Source organism: Polyodon spathula, chromosome 7 (genome assembly GCF_017654505.1).
Source record: "Polyodon spathula isolate WHYD16114869_AA chromosome 7, ASM1765450v1, whole genome shotgun sequence".
NCBI classification, from domain to species: domain Eukaryota; kingdom Metazoa; phylum Chordata; class Actinopteri; order Acipenseriformes; family Polyodontidae; genus Polyodon; species Polyodon spathula.
This window is the reverse complement of record NC_054540.1, coordinates 17,497,958-17,519,215: the sequence shown is the minus strand read 5'-3', so window position 1 is coordinate 17,519,215 and position 21,258 is coordinate 17,497,958. Positions and strand designations below refer to the sequence as shown.

The following is a 21,258-nucleotide window of genomic DNA, read 5'->3' as shown; positions in this document are numbered from 1 at the left end:
TAAAATAAAGCTGTTGATTTTTAAAAACATTTTTAAATGATCAATTCGAAACAGAGCTGTTTAATCATTGTAACATTGCCTTTTATAGTAGTTAGCATTGTAGTCTGAGCACAGTTAAGCTCACTTGTGTTGCAAAAGTACAAATCAATGTAAAGGTATATTCACATTCATGACATTGAGCAGAGCTTTTTCTACCAAGCATGCAGTTTTTAAGGATACCTGTGCAGCTCATTAAAAGTGTAGGTTAAAGTATCAAACCATGAATATTGAATATATGCTTGTTATTGGGAAAGGTCTGTGTCTAGTCCAACCCCCTAAACATATAGATTGAGAAAGATGAATAAAAATAATTTTTGTGCAGTGAAATCGTTTGAAAATATATTTGTATGTATTATTACCTGTGCCCTCCATTAGACAAATACAAATTCTAGGATCAATATTTCATATTTTAAGTGCACTTTTAACACAAAGGCCCAAATCAATATTTAAACTGAATTTTTGATAAAGACAAAATGTTAGTGGCTGAAAATGTCCCCCGTTCATTTGTTGTTTGCCTGTTTCCATCCAACAGCTGAACTTGTCATTAAGGATATAAATCTTAAATCCATATACCTTTTAGCCAATTTTGATCTTCTGCAATGTGGTGAGTTTACCGCCTTATGGTTACTTTCAATTCCAAATATTCATTTCCTTATGTTCTGTTAGTTTATTTATTTATTTATTATTATTATTTATTATTATTATTATTATTATTATTATTTTATTTTTATTTTAACTTAAAAGTCAATAATATGTTATATGAAAACAAGTGGAGTTCATCATCTTCAGTCTTGAGTCCGTTGGCTTAACCAATGCTTGGTACTCTTCACACAAAATGTGACACAAGTAATGTCTGCTAGGTTGTAAAGTGCCTTTCAGTGACCAGCAGTTTATGAACTGGCAAGTAGACAACCACAAATAAGGTCAGACTGCACTTTTGGAAATGTTTTGATTTTGTGAGAAAAAAAGGAATGACCAAGAAATTCTGCTTAAATGTCACACTAATAAAACAGGGGATAAGGAGTTACTAGCTTTAACTTTAAACGATCAAAAATCTACTGTAGCCTATAAAAATGTTGTGGAAACACACTTATTTTTTGCTACTATCTGCTACTATCTGTCCAATCTATTTTTAAACATGAAGTACTTAATGTGCAGTACATATATTCTGACCTAACTCATTCTATCAGTTTTCAAACAGCATTGTATAGTTATTCCTATTCGCCATTCCATAATTAATTATATATTATATATATATATATATATATATATATATATATATATATATATATATATATATAATCATAATCATTATTGCGACTCCTTGGTTCATACGTTATGAATAGTAAACAGGATGCATTAAGTATAAACATTAGGAATGGCGTACATGCAAATCAATAACTTGCACATCATTTTATCCTTAAACCAATTCAATAAACATTAGAATGTATGCCTCTGCCCGTTTAGTTAAGGAATTCACACTAGAATGTTACTCGATCCAAGAAACCTGAGACTCCAGTCCTCTCAGATCTGCTGATGTCGTGGAACATCTACTGTCTACAAGTTCCAGAGAATGCAAAGGTTGAAGTTTTACAATTATATTCTTTTCACTTACTTTCACAGCAACTTAATCAGTTCTGGAGTAAAATTAATGTTTTTCTGGAGCAAATGCGCAGTATATCTGTCCAAAACATGTTTATGGCCGCAAGAGGTTAAAAAAAAAAAAAACACTGATATACTAGATATAGACAGTGAACAGAATGTCTGTGGATTTTGACAAATTCAATTTTTTTTTAAATAAAGTTTAACCAATATTTAAAATGTTCTAAAGTCTTGTAGAGCTTTTTTTATCTTGATTCTTTTTGGGCAAGGTGTGGTCCTTTTTTTTTTGGTGACCTGGAGTCCTATTTTATAATTTCCTTGTTCCTTCTAAGTGTTCTGAATGGTTACATTTATGGAGTTAACTACAATCAGCCTTGTCATTACAACTGTACAGGTTTTAGTTAACATGGTTTTAATTAACATGGTTTTAAATAACGGCCACACAATGTTCTATTTATTCAGTGTCTTTGCTGTGCTGTTTCACATGGGTAATGTTGACACAAGCCCTGTTATCTGCTGGACTGGCACAACCTGTTGGAGTGGAAGTTTCCTGCTGACTTCAGATTTCATCAGATAGCATGCTCGAATTTTAATACTGGCATGCAAACTGTCTACAGACAGAAAGGTTATGATCATGTCTCTCCTCTCCAATTACAGGACATACATATCATTTTTGTGTGCCTTATTTATAACTGCTTTTAGTCTATTAAGGTCTTACATGTACTGTAAGCTAACCAAGTTACTTTTTATCCCTTTAGTTTTACCAGTAAAGCAACAGTATCGGTAAAATGTTTGGGAATGAAAGATAAATTCCTAACAAACACCTTTAATTGAAATTATTTTGTTGTACTCTGTGACAAAGTTAATAATCTAAAACGTGTCTAAACTCTACTGTCTATTTGGATAGGAGAAAAGACTGATTATACTGTGTGATATGACTACCACAATGCTTAGATTTTGCTACTCTAGTCAATACAGCCTGTATCCATACAGAATTACAGTATGAACCATCAAACAACAGGATTACTATAGAAGGTAATAATAAATACAGTGATATAAATATCACAGTACCTATAACAGTATAATATTTAAGTAACTAATGTATTTTAGAATGTTAAGTAATATAGAATGCCAACAGTAGTTCTTTCTATAGCAATAGTGACACTGTATTCACAAATGATAATCAATAGGAACATTTTAACACATTGTTGGACAAAAATGTTATGTTCCAGGAAACTAAGAACAGCTTTTGGCATGTCTCTTTAAAACTGTGCCACGCAGATGGCTGTCTGGACTATGAGAGTGATAGTGTCCGTTACACAACTTTATTTAAAACCTGGGGGTTCACAAAAGGTTGTGCTCTAGCATCAGCAGGTTTCTGTTTGCAGTCTTACTGAGTTTGGATTAAACAAACACAAAATCTGTCTGTTTTAAATGCAACCTGCTGTCTCCAACCAGAGAAAGACTGCCTCAGTTCAATTTCACAAACCTGTTAGTAACATATCTACTACTTCAAGGCTGTAAAAACAAAATTGCAGCTGTCAGTTTTCTGGAAAAGTAGAATACTATACATGTACAAATGTGTTACAAATGCCCACGCATGTTCTTTATATCCTTAAATTCTGATAAAGAATGTTGTAACCAAGACCCATCACAGCTGGATAAGAACCTTTGCTGAGGGGTTACCAGGAGTCTATTTTATAGAATGCAAGTGTAACATGGCAACTTCTCTTTATTCAAACATAAGCTTTTATCATTATCTATAAATAGCAGTTATTACTATTCACTATACAGTTAGATATTGTTTTGATAAGGACCATTATATATCATAACAGGAAAGCCATTGAAATGTTTCTTTTGATTAGTACTATACCTCCCAATTCAATTAAAAATAAATGGGCGTTTCTTAGTCTATTGGGAGAGTAACTGTCCTGTAATTTCAGACAGCTGTACGATTTTATTTAATGAAGTGCAGTAAATGGGTTGGTTGGAGTGAAAACTATGAAATGATTCCTATACACTGGTATGTAGTATAATTGTATCACATGAAACAAAGCCAGTGACATGAATGCTTTCCATCTCGCAAAAGCAGTCAGGATATCCTTAAAATGGAACCTACATGAATGCAATCCCCATGTTATACAGCACAAAAACAATATCACTTGAGGTTATTTTTCAACAGATTTATTGTTTGTTTAAATAGTACAGTACAATATTTCACTTATCTGTATCTGTTACACCGGGTCATACTGCATGTCCTGTTAGACATTCCAAGAGCTGTTTTTGAAGCTGATCAAGGCAGGTTTTCTGCTACTGGCCATGGAGGATAAAACAACCTGCTATCCTGGTTCAGTGGAACTAGTAAACTGAAGTCCATTTTACACAGTGCAATTAAACATCTAGTGTGAATGTTAAGGTTCTACAGACTTCACCACTGTCTTGGTACTAAAATAAGGTCTGGTTTAACACCAGTTATAGTAGTATATCGGTTTAAATTAAACCCTACTTCTTATGCACAATCAAAGTTACAAAAAATGCATGCAGTAGCTACAGACTGGAATCACATACTTGTTACAGATACCAGCAAATTTTCTAAAAACTGGTTTAAAATCTGTCCGTTTGATGTTTTGTTTCCTATAGTAAAATTGCCACTTGCTAAACCTCAAACCATCTCAGTGCTTCACTGAAGCGAGCCAAACATGTTTTTCTGTTTTTATAGCCTTGTTTATTTTAGGCTGCCAAGGAATGTCTAGCCATCCTGTTTGATGTAGAGAGCACAGAAACAGCAGCTCATCAAAGGAGTCTTGGCTGGGATTTCAATGAAACCCATTTACAACAGGCCTCAGAATAATCTAGGAAATATTAACAAATTAAAATATTGTTCCAATACTTAAGGCAACAGTAATTACAGCACAATTTCCCTCAAATCTACCTAGTTGGCTAAATAACTATCTCACCAGAGAGCAACACTTGAATGAGGCACTGTTAAAAGAATACTGAAGATAACGTCAGGCAAAACTGATGGCATGTCAGAAATGAATTAAAACAGATTATCCCTCTTTTGATTATGCATCTCTCGTCTAAAAAAAAATGTACTGTACTTTTCCTATGTGCTTATACCTGAAGTTTACCACTTCTCAGATATTTACCATGCTTTCCTTTGCTTTTCCATACTTCACAATAATGTACTAAACATTGCTATGCTCATACCATGTTATTCTGTATCACAGTAATCTTTTATAAGGGAAAAGAGGCTTTTTAGTCCTAGGGGACAGCCTTTGGACTTATCAAAAGCTCCTCCTACATAGACTATGTACAGAATGCAGTAGTCCAACAAGCATATTTTATTTTATTTGGAAATCTAAGAGTTTAACATCTAATACTGGTATGATATGTTTACTAATTAGGCAACGGTTTACTGTAGTAAGTTTAATTGACATGTAAGATTCTGACTTCCTTTGCTACCTTTACAGACACAGCATACTTTTAAATTTCAAAGCAAAAATACATATTCATAACCACCTCTCTTCCAGCTGACTTAAATAAATATGGAACAAGACGCACACTGCAGATATTCAAACCCAAGATCACAGGTTCTTAGTAACATTAGGCCAAATATAAAAATAACATACATTTTCTAAATAAAATAATTACACAAAAACATAAAAAATGTATTAAACTGTTTATAAAGTGAAATTGATAATAACAAAGTTATATTTTACAAAATAGAATGCAGGCCTGTAAGGTTACCTATTAAAAGCGAATACACAAGTAATAGTACCAGATATATGTAAATTGCTTTTTTTCTGATGCCTTCATTTTCCCCTTCACACACACACACAGAGACTGTAGATGTACGTATGTGTGTATATATACCATTCCCTTTATATTCCACTAATAAATCTTTATTTTATGAAGAAAATACATCTAAAGCAATATACGGAGAACACACACACACACACACACACACATATATATATATATATATATATATATATATATATATATATATATATATATATATATATATATGGGTATGAAAGTATAATACCTTTCATAATAAATATAGTTTGTTTATAAAAACAAATATTTTCTAGGATGTTAGAAGGGCCTATTAGAATAATAATGTATTTTTTTTTTTTTTTAAAGATACATATATACAGTTGGAGTCAAGTTTACATACCCCAAAAATGTTTAAAAAACAAACAATTATAGGAAAAATCTATTTGTAGTAAAAGTGTGGCTTTTGTGTTAAGAAATGGATGTCTACAATTATTTATTTCAGCAATTTTTTAGATCGGGACTTTGACTAGGCCATTCCAGAACCTTGACTATATTCCTCTTTAACCATTCTGAAGCAGATGTTGATGTGTGCTTTGGATTGTAGTGTTGGAGCGTCCAGTTCCGCTTTAAACCAAGTTTTGTAATGGAGGGTTTCAGATAAATGGCCAGTATCTTTTGGTATGCTCTGTAATCCATTTTACCATGTATTGGAGCTAAATTTCCTGTGCCATTAGAGGAAAAACAGTCCCATTGGGATAGTCAAATGCTTGGAAATCTCCTTGTATCTTTCTCCAGCTTTATGACAATAAATAATGGTCTGCCTGAGGTCTTCAGATAGTACTTTACTTTTTCATTTCACCTAACCATTTTATACACTAAGAATGTTACAATCCTACAATCCAGCATTTCTGCATCATCATACTGAAATGTCCAGCACCTTATAGACAATACTACCATAGCATCAAAGGGTATGCATACTTTTAAATGAGCATTTTTGCAATTGCTGAAACTTGTAACTTTTTTCTTCATCCACAAACCAAAACTTTTGCTACAAAAGATTTTTCCTGAAATTATTTTTTTCAAGAAACTATAAAATTTCAGTTGGGGTATGTAAACATTTGACTACAACTGTGTGTGTGTGTATGTATGTGTTACACACACATTTTATTTATATATATACACACACACACACACAAAATACATGGAATATGGCTATATTTGCATCCAAAGCCATTCTAAAGAAAGGCATAATACCACAGTAGTCACATCAAGTGATAATACCTCTAGAGGAAAATATACTTGAACTTTGACCCTTTTGACTGCGAGACAATCACTTTCAATTCAAACACAAAATGTCTCGTTTTCAATCACTCAACAACAGCCACAGTACAGAAATGTTCACTGAGCAACAAAATGAGAATATGTTAAAAAATAATGATGTAAAGCTGATACATTCGTATCTTAGAGAAACAGATAGAAACATCATAGAACGTTGGTACAGCACTGAAACACTACGTTAAAAAAAAAAAAAAAAAAAAAAAAAACTGTACTGCTGAACCTCATCTTCTTTAATATTAGCATCACAAGGGTATCCATGCATTATAAAAAAAAAAATAATAATAGATGGGCCTCTTTAGTGAGACAGAAAACAATTCCATCTATTATCCTGTAGCTCATTGAAGCCCATCTATCGATCGATCTATCTATATCTATTGATTAAACTTGCTTCTGTTTTCAGTGCTACAGTTAGGTGTACGATTTGGTAATCAACACATACAATATAGAGATGTAGCATCAGTCTGACAGCAGATGACCAGAGACAGCCATGGGGGAAAAAGACTCCTATTGCATAGCAGTTTCACCCATTTCAGGTTTTAATACAAACCTGACATGTCATAATATATTGGTAACAACCTCAGGGGTGTCTTGTTAAACTTAATAAAACCAGGAATGGATCTAACTGCTATGTAATAAGAGATATTTAGCAGTGGGGAAAAAAAAAATATATTAGGTGAAACCAATATAATAATGAATACATGTTGCATTTTGTTACCAACAATGTTGGTGATCAATACAGAAAGATATGAAATGTTTGAGCATCAAAAGAAACGTATCACTTATAGTTGGATAAAATTCACTAGATGTGATTGAAAAATGACAAACTGTTTTAGAGCAGGTGTAGTGACTTTTTACTGTACCGATTAACAACTGACATCACGAAGATGCTGCAAAATGATCTGTCGATCTTGGGCAGGGGTTGTGACTCTTGTTCTCTCAGTTCCTGGCCTGTCATTGACAGAATGTGTCTGGTTATACCATCTCGTCAGGTTTGAAATTGCTGGCTGTGAGCACCCAAGACAGTAAGCCACAGTACACTGCCCTAGTCTAGCCTCCAACATGCCGATTTCACAAATGCACTGCTCTCTTGACAGATGTGGCTTTTTTTTCCTGTGATTTTCTTTATTGCGTTTATTCAAGCTTGCAATTCAACAGCTGTCCAATCAACTGGATCACTATTTAGGTTTTTAAGTGCATGTGCTTCAGTCGCAGTCACTCAAGCGTGACATGGTAAAGGATGAATTTTTTTTTTGAAAATAAGTGTTATAATAGTGATAAGTTTCTTTTGTTGCTTGGTATATGCATATATATAATATATATATATATATATATATATATATATATATATATATATATATATATATATATATGTGTGTGTGTGTGTGTGTGTATATATATATATATATATATATATATATATATATATATATATATATATATATATATATATATATACACAAAGTTGCATAGTAACAGATGTAATTAAATTATTCAGATAGGTCTTTTTGGTAAACCCTGAAAGGTGGCAGGATGCAGTAAAATCTCCATTTTCATCATCCAGTTTTCAATGCCTGTTTTTCAGATTTTTTCATGACTACACCACTGCACCTGTTGACCCAAAAATCACACACTCTACAGTATGTATATTTCTGTTTCCAATAAAGAAATATTTTTTTTACTTTAGAAGACCGAGTTTTCTCAGGGCTTCCCTTCTTGATTCATCAGTGGAACCGCGGCCAGAGAACTGAACTGTAACTCCTTGTGGTCTAAAACCAGATGTTGTGGGCATAGAGCAAGTCCTCTTTATGTCTAGGAACGAGCTTTTGTTTCCACTAAAACTCTTGGATCCATTGTGGTGAGAAAACATTCCTGTGGAACGAGAGTTCGGTTCAAATGTGACTGACTTCACCCCAGAGTAAGCAGGCAGAGCTCCTGTTTCAGCACTACTGTCACTGTTTTGAGGTGCGTTGGACATAATCTCAGTGTTGATTGAAGGACTGTAACTCGGAGGCACAACCACAGACTTGTAACCAATTCCCGCATGGTGATCAGCAGAGGCTCCTTTTTTGGCAATGTTTTGATCATTTGGAGGTCCATCAGACAATGCCTCAGTTTTGCTAGGAGAGGCTTGGCTTGGTTTCACAATCATGGGCTTGTAATCACCCTGCACATACAGATCAACCCAAGCTTCTTTTTTGGCACTGCTGCAATCACTTTGAGGTTCATTAGAAACTGTTTGAGTTTTGCTTGTAAGAACTTGACCGGGTTTCACAAATATGGAGTTGTAGCCAGTCTGCCTGTGGTCATCAGTTACGTTCTTCTCTTTCATGAGACCCAGTTTGGACAGAGCTTCAGTCCTGGTTTGTTCAGGTGCTGGGTCTCTAAAGGATAATCTCCTGTTTGGTGCCTTTCTCATTGCAATTTCCTCCAGTTCAGGAGAGAAGTGAGGAGCCCCGGTTAGGTTGGCTAGCATCTGTACTTTGCGTTCCTGCACATTGACAGAGGCTTTTGAGATGGTCTGGTTACATTCCTTGCCACTCCCTAGGATAATGATGTTGCTTGGAAACCTACCAGGCTTTGGAACAGTCCCTAGTTTGCCCAAGTCATCAGCAGATAAGGGAGGGCTTTTGTCCCTCTCAAAACTCCTTCTCCTGTCATACTGAATTGAGTTTGGAGACGTGTTCCCGTTCCCTGCCTGTCTCTCTGCAATCTTCTGGGCAATTACGACAGGAGTGGGAATAGAGCCTATAGGGGGAAAAAAAGCAAATGAGTGTTGGCTGTGGTCTGTCAGAGTGTCTGGCAAGGGTCTGTCCCGATTTGGAGATGTTACCATAGGCGGAGGAGGAGGGTAATAGTCTAAAGGGTGGTCGTTTTCAGTTATCTCTTGTTTTAGTTTAAATTCATCCCGCTGCTTTGTGTAGATCTTCTCAACTGAAAATAAATAAATAAATAAAGTAGGCCATGAACACACACTTTATATATGAATGACCAAACAAACAAAGGGGCTGCTTCTCCACAATTAACCAGATGTAATACTAATCATCATATTCTTGTCAGCCTGATGTTATTTGGTTCCTACTATATCACTGTGTCTACTGCATTATGAAGCAGTAAACCAATCAAACTGCAAGACCCACAATGATCCAACTAGATCACAGTTGTACAATTCAGGTTGCTCAGTTATGTTCAAATGTTTTTTTGTGTAATATCTTTACCTGGCAATGGGGAATGGTTAATAGTATTTCCATATTCTGCTTGTGCAGGGTTTATTTGAACCAGATCAATGATTTCTGCATTTGGGCTTGGAGCTCTTTCCTCTATAAAAGTCGGGGTAGACCTGTCATTCACAGCAGTACTGTCCCCAGAACACAGGTCTTGTTTTTCCAAACAAGTTTCCAAAGAATCGATGGTTTCCTCAAAGAACATTAGGCACTCCTTTTCCTCATGGGTCAGGGACTTTAGGGCATCATCCTCCTGTAGGAACAAGATAACAAAAACAATTTTAGTTACTTGATATATTTGAGGTGTCTCAGTCCATATTAATCTCCTCAGATTGAAGAGTGAACAATCCTCTATCATGGGCCTAAAATCAACTTATTGATGCTTATCCACTTTGTCATATTTACATTGCTTGAGGTGGTCAATGGTCTGAACAGATAAACAGCCATCGTCAGTCAACACATCATTTTCATGGCAACATAAACAAAACAAATAAACAAAAGCAGAATAGCGTGGGTAAGCTATTAAAAAAAGGAATGTTATATATCAATTTTTTATCTTTTAATGAATGGCGCTACAGAACTGTAGTGTACTGTAAACTTCCCTGTGCTCGCTTTGTCCTCTATTAGATACATACACACATTATATATATATATATATATATATATATATATATATATATATATATATATATATATATATATATATATATATACACACACACACACACACACACATTATATATATTACACACACACACACATATACACACACAGTGACTACAGAATGTCTACACCCCCTTTCAAAATTCACCTTTTAGTTGCCTGGAATTAAAATGCATTAAATAGTTTTTTTTTATTTATCTACACATCCTTCCCCACAACTTCCAAGTGAAAAAAATATTATAGAAATTTGTATTAAATTAATTAAAAATAAAAACTGAAATAGCTTGGTTGGATAAGTGTCCACCCCCTTGTAATAGCAATCCTAAATTAGCTCAGGTGTAACCAATCACCTTCAAAATCACACACCAAGTTAAGTGGCCTCCACCTGTGTTAAACTGTAGTGAGTCACATGATTTCAGGATAAATTCAGCAAGTCCTGTAGGTTCCCTCTGCTGGGTAGTGCATTTCAAAGCAACGACTCAACCATGAGCACCAAGGTGCTCTCAAAAGAACTCTGGGACAAAGTTGTTGAAAGGCATAGATGAGGGGATAGGTATAAAAAAAAAAATATATATCGAAGGTCTTGAATATCCCTTGGCGCATGGTCAAGACGATTATTAAGAAGTCAAAGGTGTATGGCACCACCAAGACCCTGCCCAGATCAGACCGTCTCTCCAAACTGGATGATTTGGCAACTTTGCAAGAGCTACAGACTTTTATGGCCAAGACTGGTCAAAGTGTGCATGTGACAACAATATCCCAAGCACACCATAAATCTGGCCTGTATTTTACTCAAGAAACCCCACCTTGAATCCCATTTTAAGTATGCAAAAAAACAGGAGATTCTGTATCCATGTGGCAAAACGTTTTGTGGTCTGATGAAACCAAAATGGAAGATTTTGGCCTAAATGCAAAGTGTAATGTTTGGCGCAAACCCAACACACCGCATCACCCAAAGAACACCATCCCTGCTGTGAAGCATGGTGGAGGCAGCATCATGTTATGGGGATGTTTCTCATCGGCAGGGACTGGGGCACTTGTCAGGATAGAAGGGGAAATGAATGGAGTAAAGTACAGAGAAGTCCTTGAGGAAAACCTGCTGCCCTCTGCAAGAAAGCTGAAACTGGGAAGGAAGTTCACCTTTCAGCATGACAACGACCCAAAGCTAAGTTGGAGCGGCTAAGGAACAAAAAGGTAAATGTCCTTGAGTGGCCTAAATCCAATCAAAGATTTGTGGCATGACTTGAAGATTGCTGTCCATCAAAACTCCAAGGAACTTGACAAAGCTTGAACAGTTTTGTAAAGAAGAATGGTCAAATATTGCCAAATCTAGGTGTGCAAAGTTGGTAGAGACCTATCCCAACAGACTCACAGCTGTAATTGCTGCCAAAGGTGCTTCCACCAAGTATTAACTCAGGAGGTGGAGACTTATCCAATTATGATCTTTCAGTTTTGTATTTTCAATATATAATCTTTTTCTCAATAAAAACTTTTTTTTCCCTTAACAGTGTGGAGTATGGTGTGTAGCTAAGTGGAAAAAAATCCTCATTTAAATGCATGAAACTCTGAGGCACTGACACAACAAAATGTGAAAAAAGTTCAAGGGGGTGTACACTTTCTATAGGCACTGTACATATGTGGAAAATTGAAAAAAATATGTTTAAGTGGGGAAGCATGTAACACCAACGACAAAAATACCCAACAGGTCCGGCATACATGCAGTCACGTGAGATGCTGACTTTTAATCCACACCCACTATAGCGCTTCAGTGGCAGCACAACATTTCACACAGGTGAAAAGACGGCTCACAGCGGGCATAAAATATGACAGCTCTACGAAGGTACAGGAAAGTCACACAGACCAAAACGCCGCATCAGTGTCAATTCTGAGCCGTCATAACTCGTCTGTGCGAAAGGGGTACTAGTAACCAAAACAGAAAAAAAAAAAGTTAGACAGATCAGAGAACAGGTTTACAAAAACAAAATCTATAAAACTATGTCTCAAATGCATCCTTGTGTCACAACAATGTGCATTCACTCACTGTGCCACCTCATAGGGTAAACACAATGTTTTGTGAGGCAAAGGAAAGTTAAGACCATCAGTAGGTGTGCAGGGCAAGCACAAACTCATTGGTCAGCATTCATTTGATTGTTTACCATCTCTAAGATTATATTTATGTAAAAAATGGCTAAATGCTTGAAATACAAAGACCATCATTAAAGGTTTTTAATTGACCCTAGTTATCAGAACTGAAGTTACAGCTAAACATAAAGCAGGTGTTCCACAGACAATATGTCATATCTCTGTATTAATCTTTATTGTAACAAAGCTACATTCATAAAGCTGAAACTCTACACAAGGTATCAAGTTACAAGTTTGAACTTGTGGTGTTAGGAATAAGAAATATCTACAACAAGGTTAAGTGATACAGGTACCAACAAAGACAGGGATAAGTGGAACTGTACATGCAGTAACTGGCTGGGTTTTTCTTTTCCTGTTGAATTTAAGATCCCCCATCCCTCCATTAGCAGTATGCTGTAAGCTAGGCATACAGAGTCCATTAGACTACTGTTTAAGAAGAATATTTACTGCATTGGGTGGTTTGTGTTTTTCTATTGATTACAAATGAGAATGTCAACCTTCAGTAAAACCCTTTCAAAAACAAAAAGATGATGAACTCATTTTAAGAGATGCTGCCAAAATTTTAAAATAAAACAAACAAAATAACCCTCACATTCCTCATCTCATTAACAATGTATTTCAGCCAGTACCCAGTTAAATAGCCAAAGGGACTGAATGAAGGTAAACCCTTTCCCCCACCAGTCAGACTAATGCATTTTCTATTCATTTCTAATATTTCTTTTGTACACCTATAAAAAAATAAAATCAAAACCCTTTTACAAAATCGGCAGGAAAAACTGTAGGAGAAACAAGTGACCTTCCAAGGCACAAGCAAGCAGTACACTATAATGCACGCTCTATAAAATCCTCTCCCGATACTGCTGTAAATACAAAAAAGAGCTAACCCTGTTGGGTTCAAACTAAACCCTGTACAACTTAAATGCAATTTCAAAGTAGTATGCTAGCAAGAGAAAAAAAAATGCATAAAACCAAAGCATAAAAATAACCTGGTGTGGTGAGACTGCCTTTAACTCCAAAGCTGCCAAAAACAAATCTCTCTCTCTCTCTCTCTTTCTCTCTCTCTCTCTCTGTATGTATATATATATATATATATATATATATATATATATATATATATATATATATATATATATATATATATATATGAGAGAGAGAGAGAGAGAGAGAGAGAGAGAGAGAGAGAGAGAGAGAGAGAGAGAGAGAGAGAGAGAGAGAGAGAGATAAAATTGAGAACGTGAATGAAACTTTGTGACTATTTTTGCAGTCAGCAATGAACACATGACACTGTGCGCAGCAAGAGCCCTGCACACAAATAGAAGGGGCAGGGCAAAGCCCTGTTATAAAATGTAGTATTTTATATTTGAATTATGATTTATTTAGATATATATGACGGCAAAAAAGCTGTGCATTTTGTTTTGATTGTTTATTTTTAAAACCAGTTACTGTTCTTCCTCCTCATGCTGTCATTTTACAATCTTTGATGTAAAAAAAAAAATAAAGTACCCTGACAAATTATAAAAAAAGAATACAAACCCATGCTGACAAAAAAAGACTGACTTGTTGAAGTAAATCATCTACCTAAATAACTATCAATAAGCGATCACATGTTTATAATATATATATATCTATATATATATATATATATATATATATATATATATATATATATATATATATATATATAACAATATATAACGGCAAACAGCAAACACGACAAATCATAAATATACAGTAGTCTGTCATGACTGGCTGGACCACAAAGTGGATAAGTAAAAAGTCAGATAAACGAATCCTGTTTTAAACACCATTATACGCAGCTGTAACAATTACTACATTCACACAATTACTGTTCTGAGGTTCCATCTTGCCCAGCTGCACTGGCTACCTGTAAAGTTCAGGATTATTTTCACAACTGTCCTGCTCACTTACAATGCCCTTCATCACACAGGTCCTTAAGTACCTCCTTAACCTTCTGACCCACTATGTTCCTGGCTGCAAGCTGAAGTCCTCCGACTCTGGCCTGGTTGTTATCCCCAAGCAAAAGTGCACCACACTTGGACAACGCTCATTTAGCTTCATGGCTCAGACTCTCTGGAACTCTCTCCCAGCTTTGGGGCTTGATGCTCCCACCATCACTTGCATTAAATCAACTCTCAAGACCCACCTGTTCTCTCTTGCTTTTAGTGCTCTTTAAGCCTGATATCTGCTATTAACTGCTGCTGCTATTTCACTATTATGTTACTATCATGTATTATGCACTTTCCAGTGCATTTATTGTACCATTTCATGTATTATGCTACCATCATGTATTATGTACTTTCCACTGTATATCATGTATTATGCTTTTCTCTGTATTTGAAGTATTATGACTTTTCTTGTTGTTACTGCATCTTGTAAAGCGCTTTGTGATGGCGGTCCACTATGAAAGGCGCTATATAAAATAAAGATCGATTGATTGATTATAAATAAATGTAGTCCTATTTGCGATCTGGAGCCTTGAAGTGATTTTCAAGCGCTCGCTAAAGTATGAAATATTCCTGGAAATATATACCATTGCTTTCATTTACAGTATGTGTGCTCAAATAGTATGACATTCAGATGCCAGTAAAAATTTTGCCTTCATTATCCAATCACAAGACAGCAAGACAAATACAGTAGGTTACAAGCTAAATTCTGATACTCCCAGAAGTTTCATCACAGATACCTAAAATACAAGTGGGGGATAATAAGTTATTTGTGGATAACTTACAAAAACACACACACACACACACACACACAGTCACCAATTAAACCCACTGAGTCATAAAATTACTAAAAGGAAACATTCCAACTGTATTGCATTATAAAATGCCATTCACCACTGAGGGTAATATAAAAAAAGTCAGAGTTGGCCTAAAACATAGCTTAACTGTATAATACCACATTCAAAGGGTTTCTGTCACTGAAATTATCCAGTTAACTTTTTTGTATTGCTTTTAGAAAATGGAACTCCTCATGAATAAGTCTGAACACTTACAAGAGTGGAGCTCTGTGAAAGAGAATTTTTTCTGAGGCCGTCGTGGCTTCCATTCATACCAAAATGCAGCCGAGTTTTGGAGGCAATCTGACATTCCATTGTTTCTGAACTGGAGTCAATATACTGTCTTGGCATTGTACTCCAAATGGTTTCTTCAAGCCCACTGTGCCATACCAAGCTTCTGAAAATGAAAAGTGTTACAGAGAATTGTGTTCATATACTTTTCTGCAATTTAAAAACAGACACGGCTCAAACAAGTACATTCATAGTCTTGATCAAAAAGGTTTTGTTTCAGGGCTGCAGAGCAGGATGGAACCAGAGACCTTTTATTCTAAAGAAACAAGAGGCAGGAACTTATAGACACAGTCCTAATAACACATTCTAATGACAGGTGAGCAGGGGTGAAATTCTGCCACTATTCACCAGTACCGGGACTTATTTTGATGCCGGTACTGGGAACCGGGACTTATTTAATCTGCTTTTCATCCAGTGAGGATGCATTCCATCCACTCGCGCAACGTTTCTCAAATGCGCTTTCATCCAGCAAAGTTCGTGCTGCTCGCATTCTGTTTCCACACTGCTTCTGTTAGCTGCTATTGGCCACCATTAACGTCAGTATAATCAGTGCATGTTGATTGGCCGAGCTTTCATTACGATCTGATTTCATTTGGGCTTATTTCACAAATCTCCGCCTATTTCGCTTTGTGTCAGTGCTCATTCATTGATCAACGGGAGAAGACCTTAGCACTAGTGCAACATGAAAAAGGCGGTACGGAGTAATTATCATTATTATGAAGTAATAATTATTTTCTTTAATGTGGTGAAGAAACCATCTGAATATTTGAACGATCATTGCTGCACATGAATTTGAAGCCAAAAATCCACATCTGTGTTCACAATTAATTACATAGTTGATAAATAGTAGGGATTAACATTAAAAAAAGAATCAAAGTGCTGCTTCAGAGTTGGTAAGCAAGTCAGAATCGGGCTACAGATAGAGGTGTGCTTCACGCTTTTCAAACACTGGCCCAACTTGCAAGGTACACGTTAAGCATAGTGATCAACGTTTTGTTTTGTTGTGATCCTAGTATTTTCTGTTATGAGGGCTGTAAAACGAAAACCAAAACGGTGAGGTGTTTCTTCTTTGTACAATATCCCCTTTTCTAAAACATTTTGAAGAGTTTATTTGTTAAATGTGAGTTTTCACTTGCATGTACATCTAAAAAAAAAGGCATAAGTAAACCATAATAATGATATTACTTTATGAAAATGTGTCTTTTGCCAATGCTTACAATGCTTACAGTATTTTCAGCTTCCTTGTTTTATGGTGAATTGGTTAATTGATCAGTTTTTTTTTTTTTTTTTTTTAAGGCTTACTTTGTGTTTCTAAATGTATCGTGTATCAAGATGTATATTTTTAAAAAGTACTTATTCATTGGGACTCAAACTGTCTCCATTTTTATATGTTTGTACCCGGCTGTGCATATGAGTACCTGCACTTTTTTGTTGAGAATTTCACCCCTGCATGTGAAGATTACACGCATTGTAGTTACCTCTTTCAGTGCTCTCAAATAACAAATCACAGGGTCACAAATAGCAGAAACCTTGGAAACAATACTTCCACTTCCCCACGTGGAGGTTGTTATTGCAATTATATATCACTTAAGTACTAAACATCATTTGTATGCGTCTTTGACTGGGGACAATCAAAACACATTCAGTTCCGCCGGGACTATAATCTGTACCATGTAATCAAATCGTTTATATTATTAAGTTGTCCACTATTGTACAGGACATGCACTAATTAAAATATGTATACGTATTTCTGCGTATTTATATATTTTACACTGAACTTGTATACAAAAATAATGCTTTTAGGTACTTTGTCTCTATAATACTTAAAATATGTTTAAGTACTTCTCATAATGATTTAAATTCGTTTATAGTTGTTTGGGTGATGGGTGAGAGGAGAGCTGAAGCAGGACAACATCAGTGACAGCTGAATCTTGTCTCATTTGGATCGTTGGGGAGATTTTGCTTCATATAGCATCTTGTGCATGATTGTGGACCCAGAGGTTTTTATTGATACTGAGGTAAATGCAGCAGGTCAGCAATTGTGACTGAGAAAAATAAATAAATAAATAAATAAATAAATCAGACTGTCATCCAATTGTTATGACATATTTGATATGAGCCTACCTTAGCACAACCTGCTGAGAGAATCCACATGTAACTCATGGTAAGCTGTGTTCTGACCTCTGATTGGGCTAATGAATAATTTATGTAAGTGCCAAATGTGATGAAACTTTGCACGGACATAGGGTACAAATATTCCACATACACATCACTTTTCACAGTACCTTGATATTCTTAGCTATTGCTGGCTATACTTCTGAAACACTTAAATAAATAAATAAAATGTAATTTTCTACTGAATGTAGGTCATGGTAACCTATCTATTCATAAGAATAAAACTTCCATTCTTGATTGGGGTGTGTTATTCATTATCTTGTTTGATTTCCGGTTTCTTCCTTTCTCATTTTTCAGAAACTGACCTTGTGTTCAAAATAAAGCATTATAAAAGTACCCTGTGATGCCGTCAGATATCATATTTAGCTTTAATAGGTCTGATGAAATATGTATACGTATTTCTGCGTTTTGAAATCGCCCAACTTCAAGAAATATCAGCGGTACAGGTAAGCTACAGTATCTAAATTTGTGTTGTCCGGCAGCGTCCGCACCTGCTGAGACACTGCAGTAGACACAAACAGCAATAGGTTTGTTCTGAATCTGGGAGACCATTTACTTATTTCTAATAAATGACTTTTAATAAGATTAAGCTGCAAAGTCTATTATGTAGATAACAAACACAGATAGATAGTGTTATAGTACTGCCCAATTTTTCCAAACGTCTTTGGTAATTAACTACTCGGTCAGATAAGTTACAGTACTAGTTAGCTTCAACATAACGCGTTCTGCATAAAATATTTGTAGGCTATATTATTCTAGATCACCATATAAACAAACCCTTTCTGGGAACCACAAGATTTCAAAATAAAATTTGTTTAAATGCAAAGATGGCAAAAAAAAAAAAAAACTGCTGTCCTCCGCCTACATTGAAACGTGTTTTATTTCAACAGTAGCAAGCAGTTGTATAATAATTTAATTTAAAAAAACTATGAACTTCACAAAAAAAAGTTGACAGACTATAGTTACATTTGAAAGAAGAAATTTTGTCTTATAATATATAAAGACGAATGGATATTTAAAACTGCAGATGAGGAAATATAGTTAAAGTTGCATGTGAAATTCCGCAAAGGTAAGTTACAAGTCTCTGTATAATACATTATTGTTTAAATAAATAGATCTATAAAGCAGACATCCTTAATAAAACATAAATAAAAACATAAGACATTTTCAAACGCAACTTACCTAGGAAAAGTATATTTGGATTTATTTGGACCTATACCCAAAAAAAACAGTATCAAAGTCGCTGCATTTACAAAAATATTGGCACTTTAAAATACTGTCGTCTCCTTGTTTTCTAAAGGTTTACAGCTTATAAACCCTACCTCCTCAATAGCAGCCCGTTTCAACAACTAGACAGCTAAACCAGTGTTATTGCTAGACAAACGCGCAGGCGCAGAAAGACTAACCCACTCTCCACCCTCTCCAGAAACTTCAAACGAGCCTGCATGTTTACGTTAAAGAGACAGATGCCCCAAATAAGTTACATTTGAAGGATCCTGATATACAGAAGTGCTATGTTTTAAAATAAGGTTAATACTGTTGGCTAATATATAATATATTCCCCAATAATATTGTATTTTTATTTATTTTTTGGTTGGGATCACAAACTTCTAAACAGAAATGCCTTGTATATTTATATATTTTACACTGAACTTGTATACAAAAATAATGCTTTTAGGTACTTTGTCTCTATAATACTTAAAATATGTTTAAGTACTTCTCATAATGATTTAAATTCGTTTATAGTTGTTTGGGTGATGGGTGAGAGGAGAGCTGAAGCAGGACAACATCAGTGACAGCTGAATCTTGTCTCATTTGGATCGTTGGGGAGATTTTGCTTCATATAGCATCTTGTGCATGATTGTGGACCCAGAGGTTTTTATTGATACTGAGGTAAATGCAGCAGGTCAGCAATTGTGACTGAGAAAAATAAATAAATAAATAAATAAATCAGACTGTCATCCAATTGTTATGACATATTTGATATGAGCCTACCTTAGCACAACCTGCTGAGAGAATCCACATGTAACTCATGGTAAGCTGTGTTCTGACCTCTGATTGGGCTAATGAATAATTTATGTAAGTGCCAAATGTGATGAAACTTTGCACGGACATAGGGTACAAATATTCCACATACACATCACTTTTCACAGTACCTTGATATTCTTAGCTATTGCTGGCTATACTTCTGAAACACTTAAATAAATAAATAAAATGTAATTTTCTACTGAATGTAGGTCATGGTAACCTATCTATTCATAAGAATAAAACTTCCATTCTTGATTGGGGTGTGTTATTCATTATCTTGTTTGATTTCCGGTTTCTTCCTTTCTCATTTTTCAGAAACTGACCTTGTGTTCAAAATAAAGCATTATAAAAGTACCCTGTGATGCCGTCAGATATCATATTTAGCTTTAATAGGTCTGATGAAACCATCTCTATATCAGCCATGTGGATCTACAGTTGAGATAATTAGTATGCACCTTTTCTATTTTATATTGCTGTGACACCCACATATACAGTAGATCCAATACAAATGTCCAGAACATTACTTCTGGAGTTTACCATGATAAAATGAATTAACAGACAGAAAAACACAACAGTTTATACCCCAAAGAGATTTAAAAACTTTTGAAATGTGTTTTATTTAATGTACAGAGGACTTTTCTGCTACACTGTAACTCTGAACTACACAGACCAGCTGCTGCTACTGCCAGCAAGGCATTGTAAATATCATTTTCCTAGTTTTTTTTTTCCCTAATGTTATTTTTGTAATACTGGCACTTATAACATTACACAAATACAGTACCCAGAGCTAATATTTTGAATATGATCTTAAATAACATTTAATTTACCCGTTCTATTGCTTATTATAGAACAACATGTAGCTATACCTTCTTAAATACACCAAAACTACATGTTTGTTCTATACAGTATCTGGCAGAAGGTTTTCTTCATGGATTACATTTAATCCTTTTCCTTTTTTGTGCAGCTGTCTTTATCGATTTTTGGTAGCCATGTTTGGGGTTTATTTTTTTCTGGAAATCCTAGTGGAATTGGTAATGAATACATGGACACCCTTCTCCCCCAGAATCTGATATTTGCTTATGCTAAATAATGGTAATTATGACAACTGAAAAAAAAAAGTTTTCCAGATATATGCAAAAGTGTAGGAGGGATAATAAATACAATGTGTTGCATAAA

The 21,258-nt window shown here is 35.1% G+C and overlaps 1 protein-coding gene across 3 annotated transcripts; it reads right to left on the bottom strand.

Annotated features, from left to right (window-relative positions):
* Positions 1–8,169: 8,169 nt before the first annotated feature.
* On the bottom strand, positions 8,170–19,407 carry LOC121318269 (proline and serine-rich protein 2-like). Of its 3 annotated transcripts, XM_041254765.1 has the most exons (4): positions 19,237–19,407; positions 15,805–15,985; positions 9,978–10,236; positions 8,170–9,693 (listed from the first exon to the last, which is right to left on the bottom strand). In XM_041254765.1, exons 2-4 carry the CDS (start codon positions 15,937–15,939, stop codon positions 8,438–8,440), a joined length of 1,650 nt encoding a protein of 549 aa, XP_041110699.1. In that variant the 5' UTR covers positions 15,940–15,985; positions 19,237–19,407; the 3' UTR covers positions 8,170–8,437. The 3 variants fall into 3 exon arrangements, with proteins under 3 accessions (XP_041110699.1, XP_041110701.1, XP_041110700.1); XM_041254767.1 differs by lacking the exons at positions 15,805–15,985; positions 19,237–19,407 and adding an exon at positions 12,508–12,558; XM_041254766.1 differs by lacking the exons at positions 15,805–15,985; positions 19,237–19,407 and adding an exon at positions 12,363–12,493.
* Between the last annotated feature and the right edge of the window lie 1,851 nt (positions 19,408–21,258).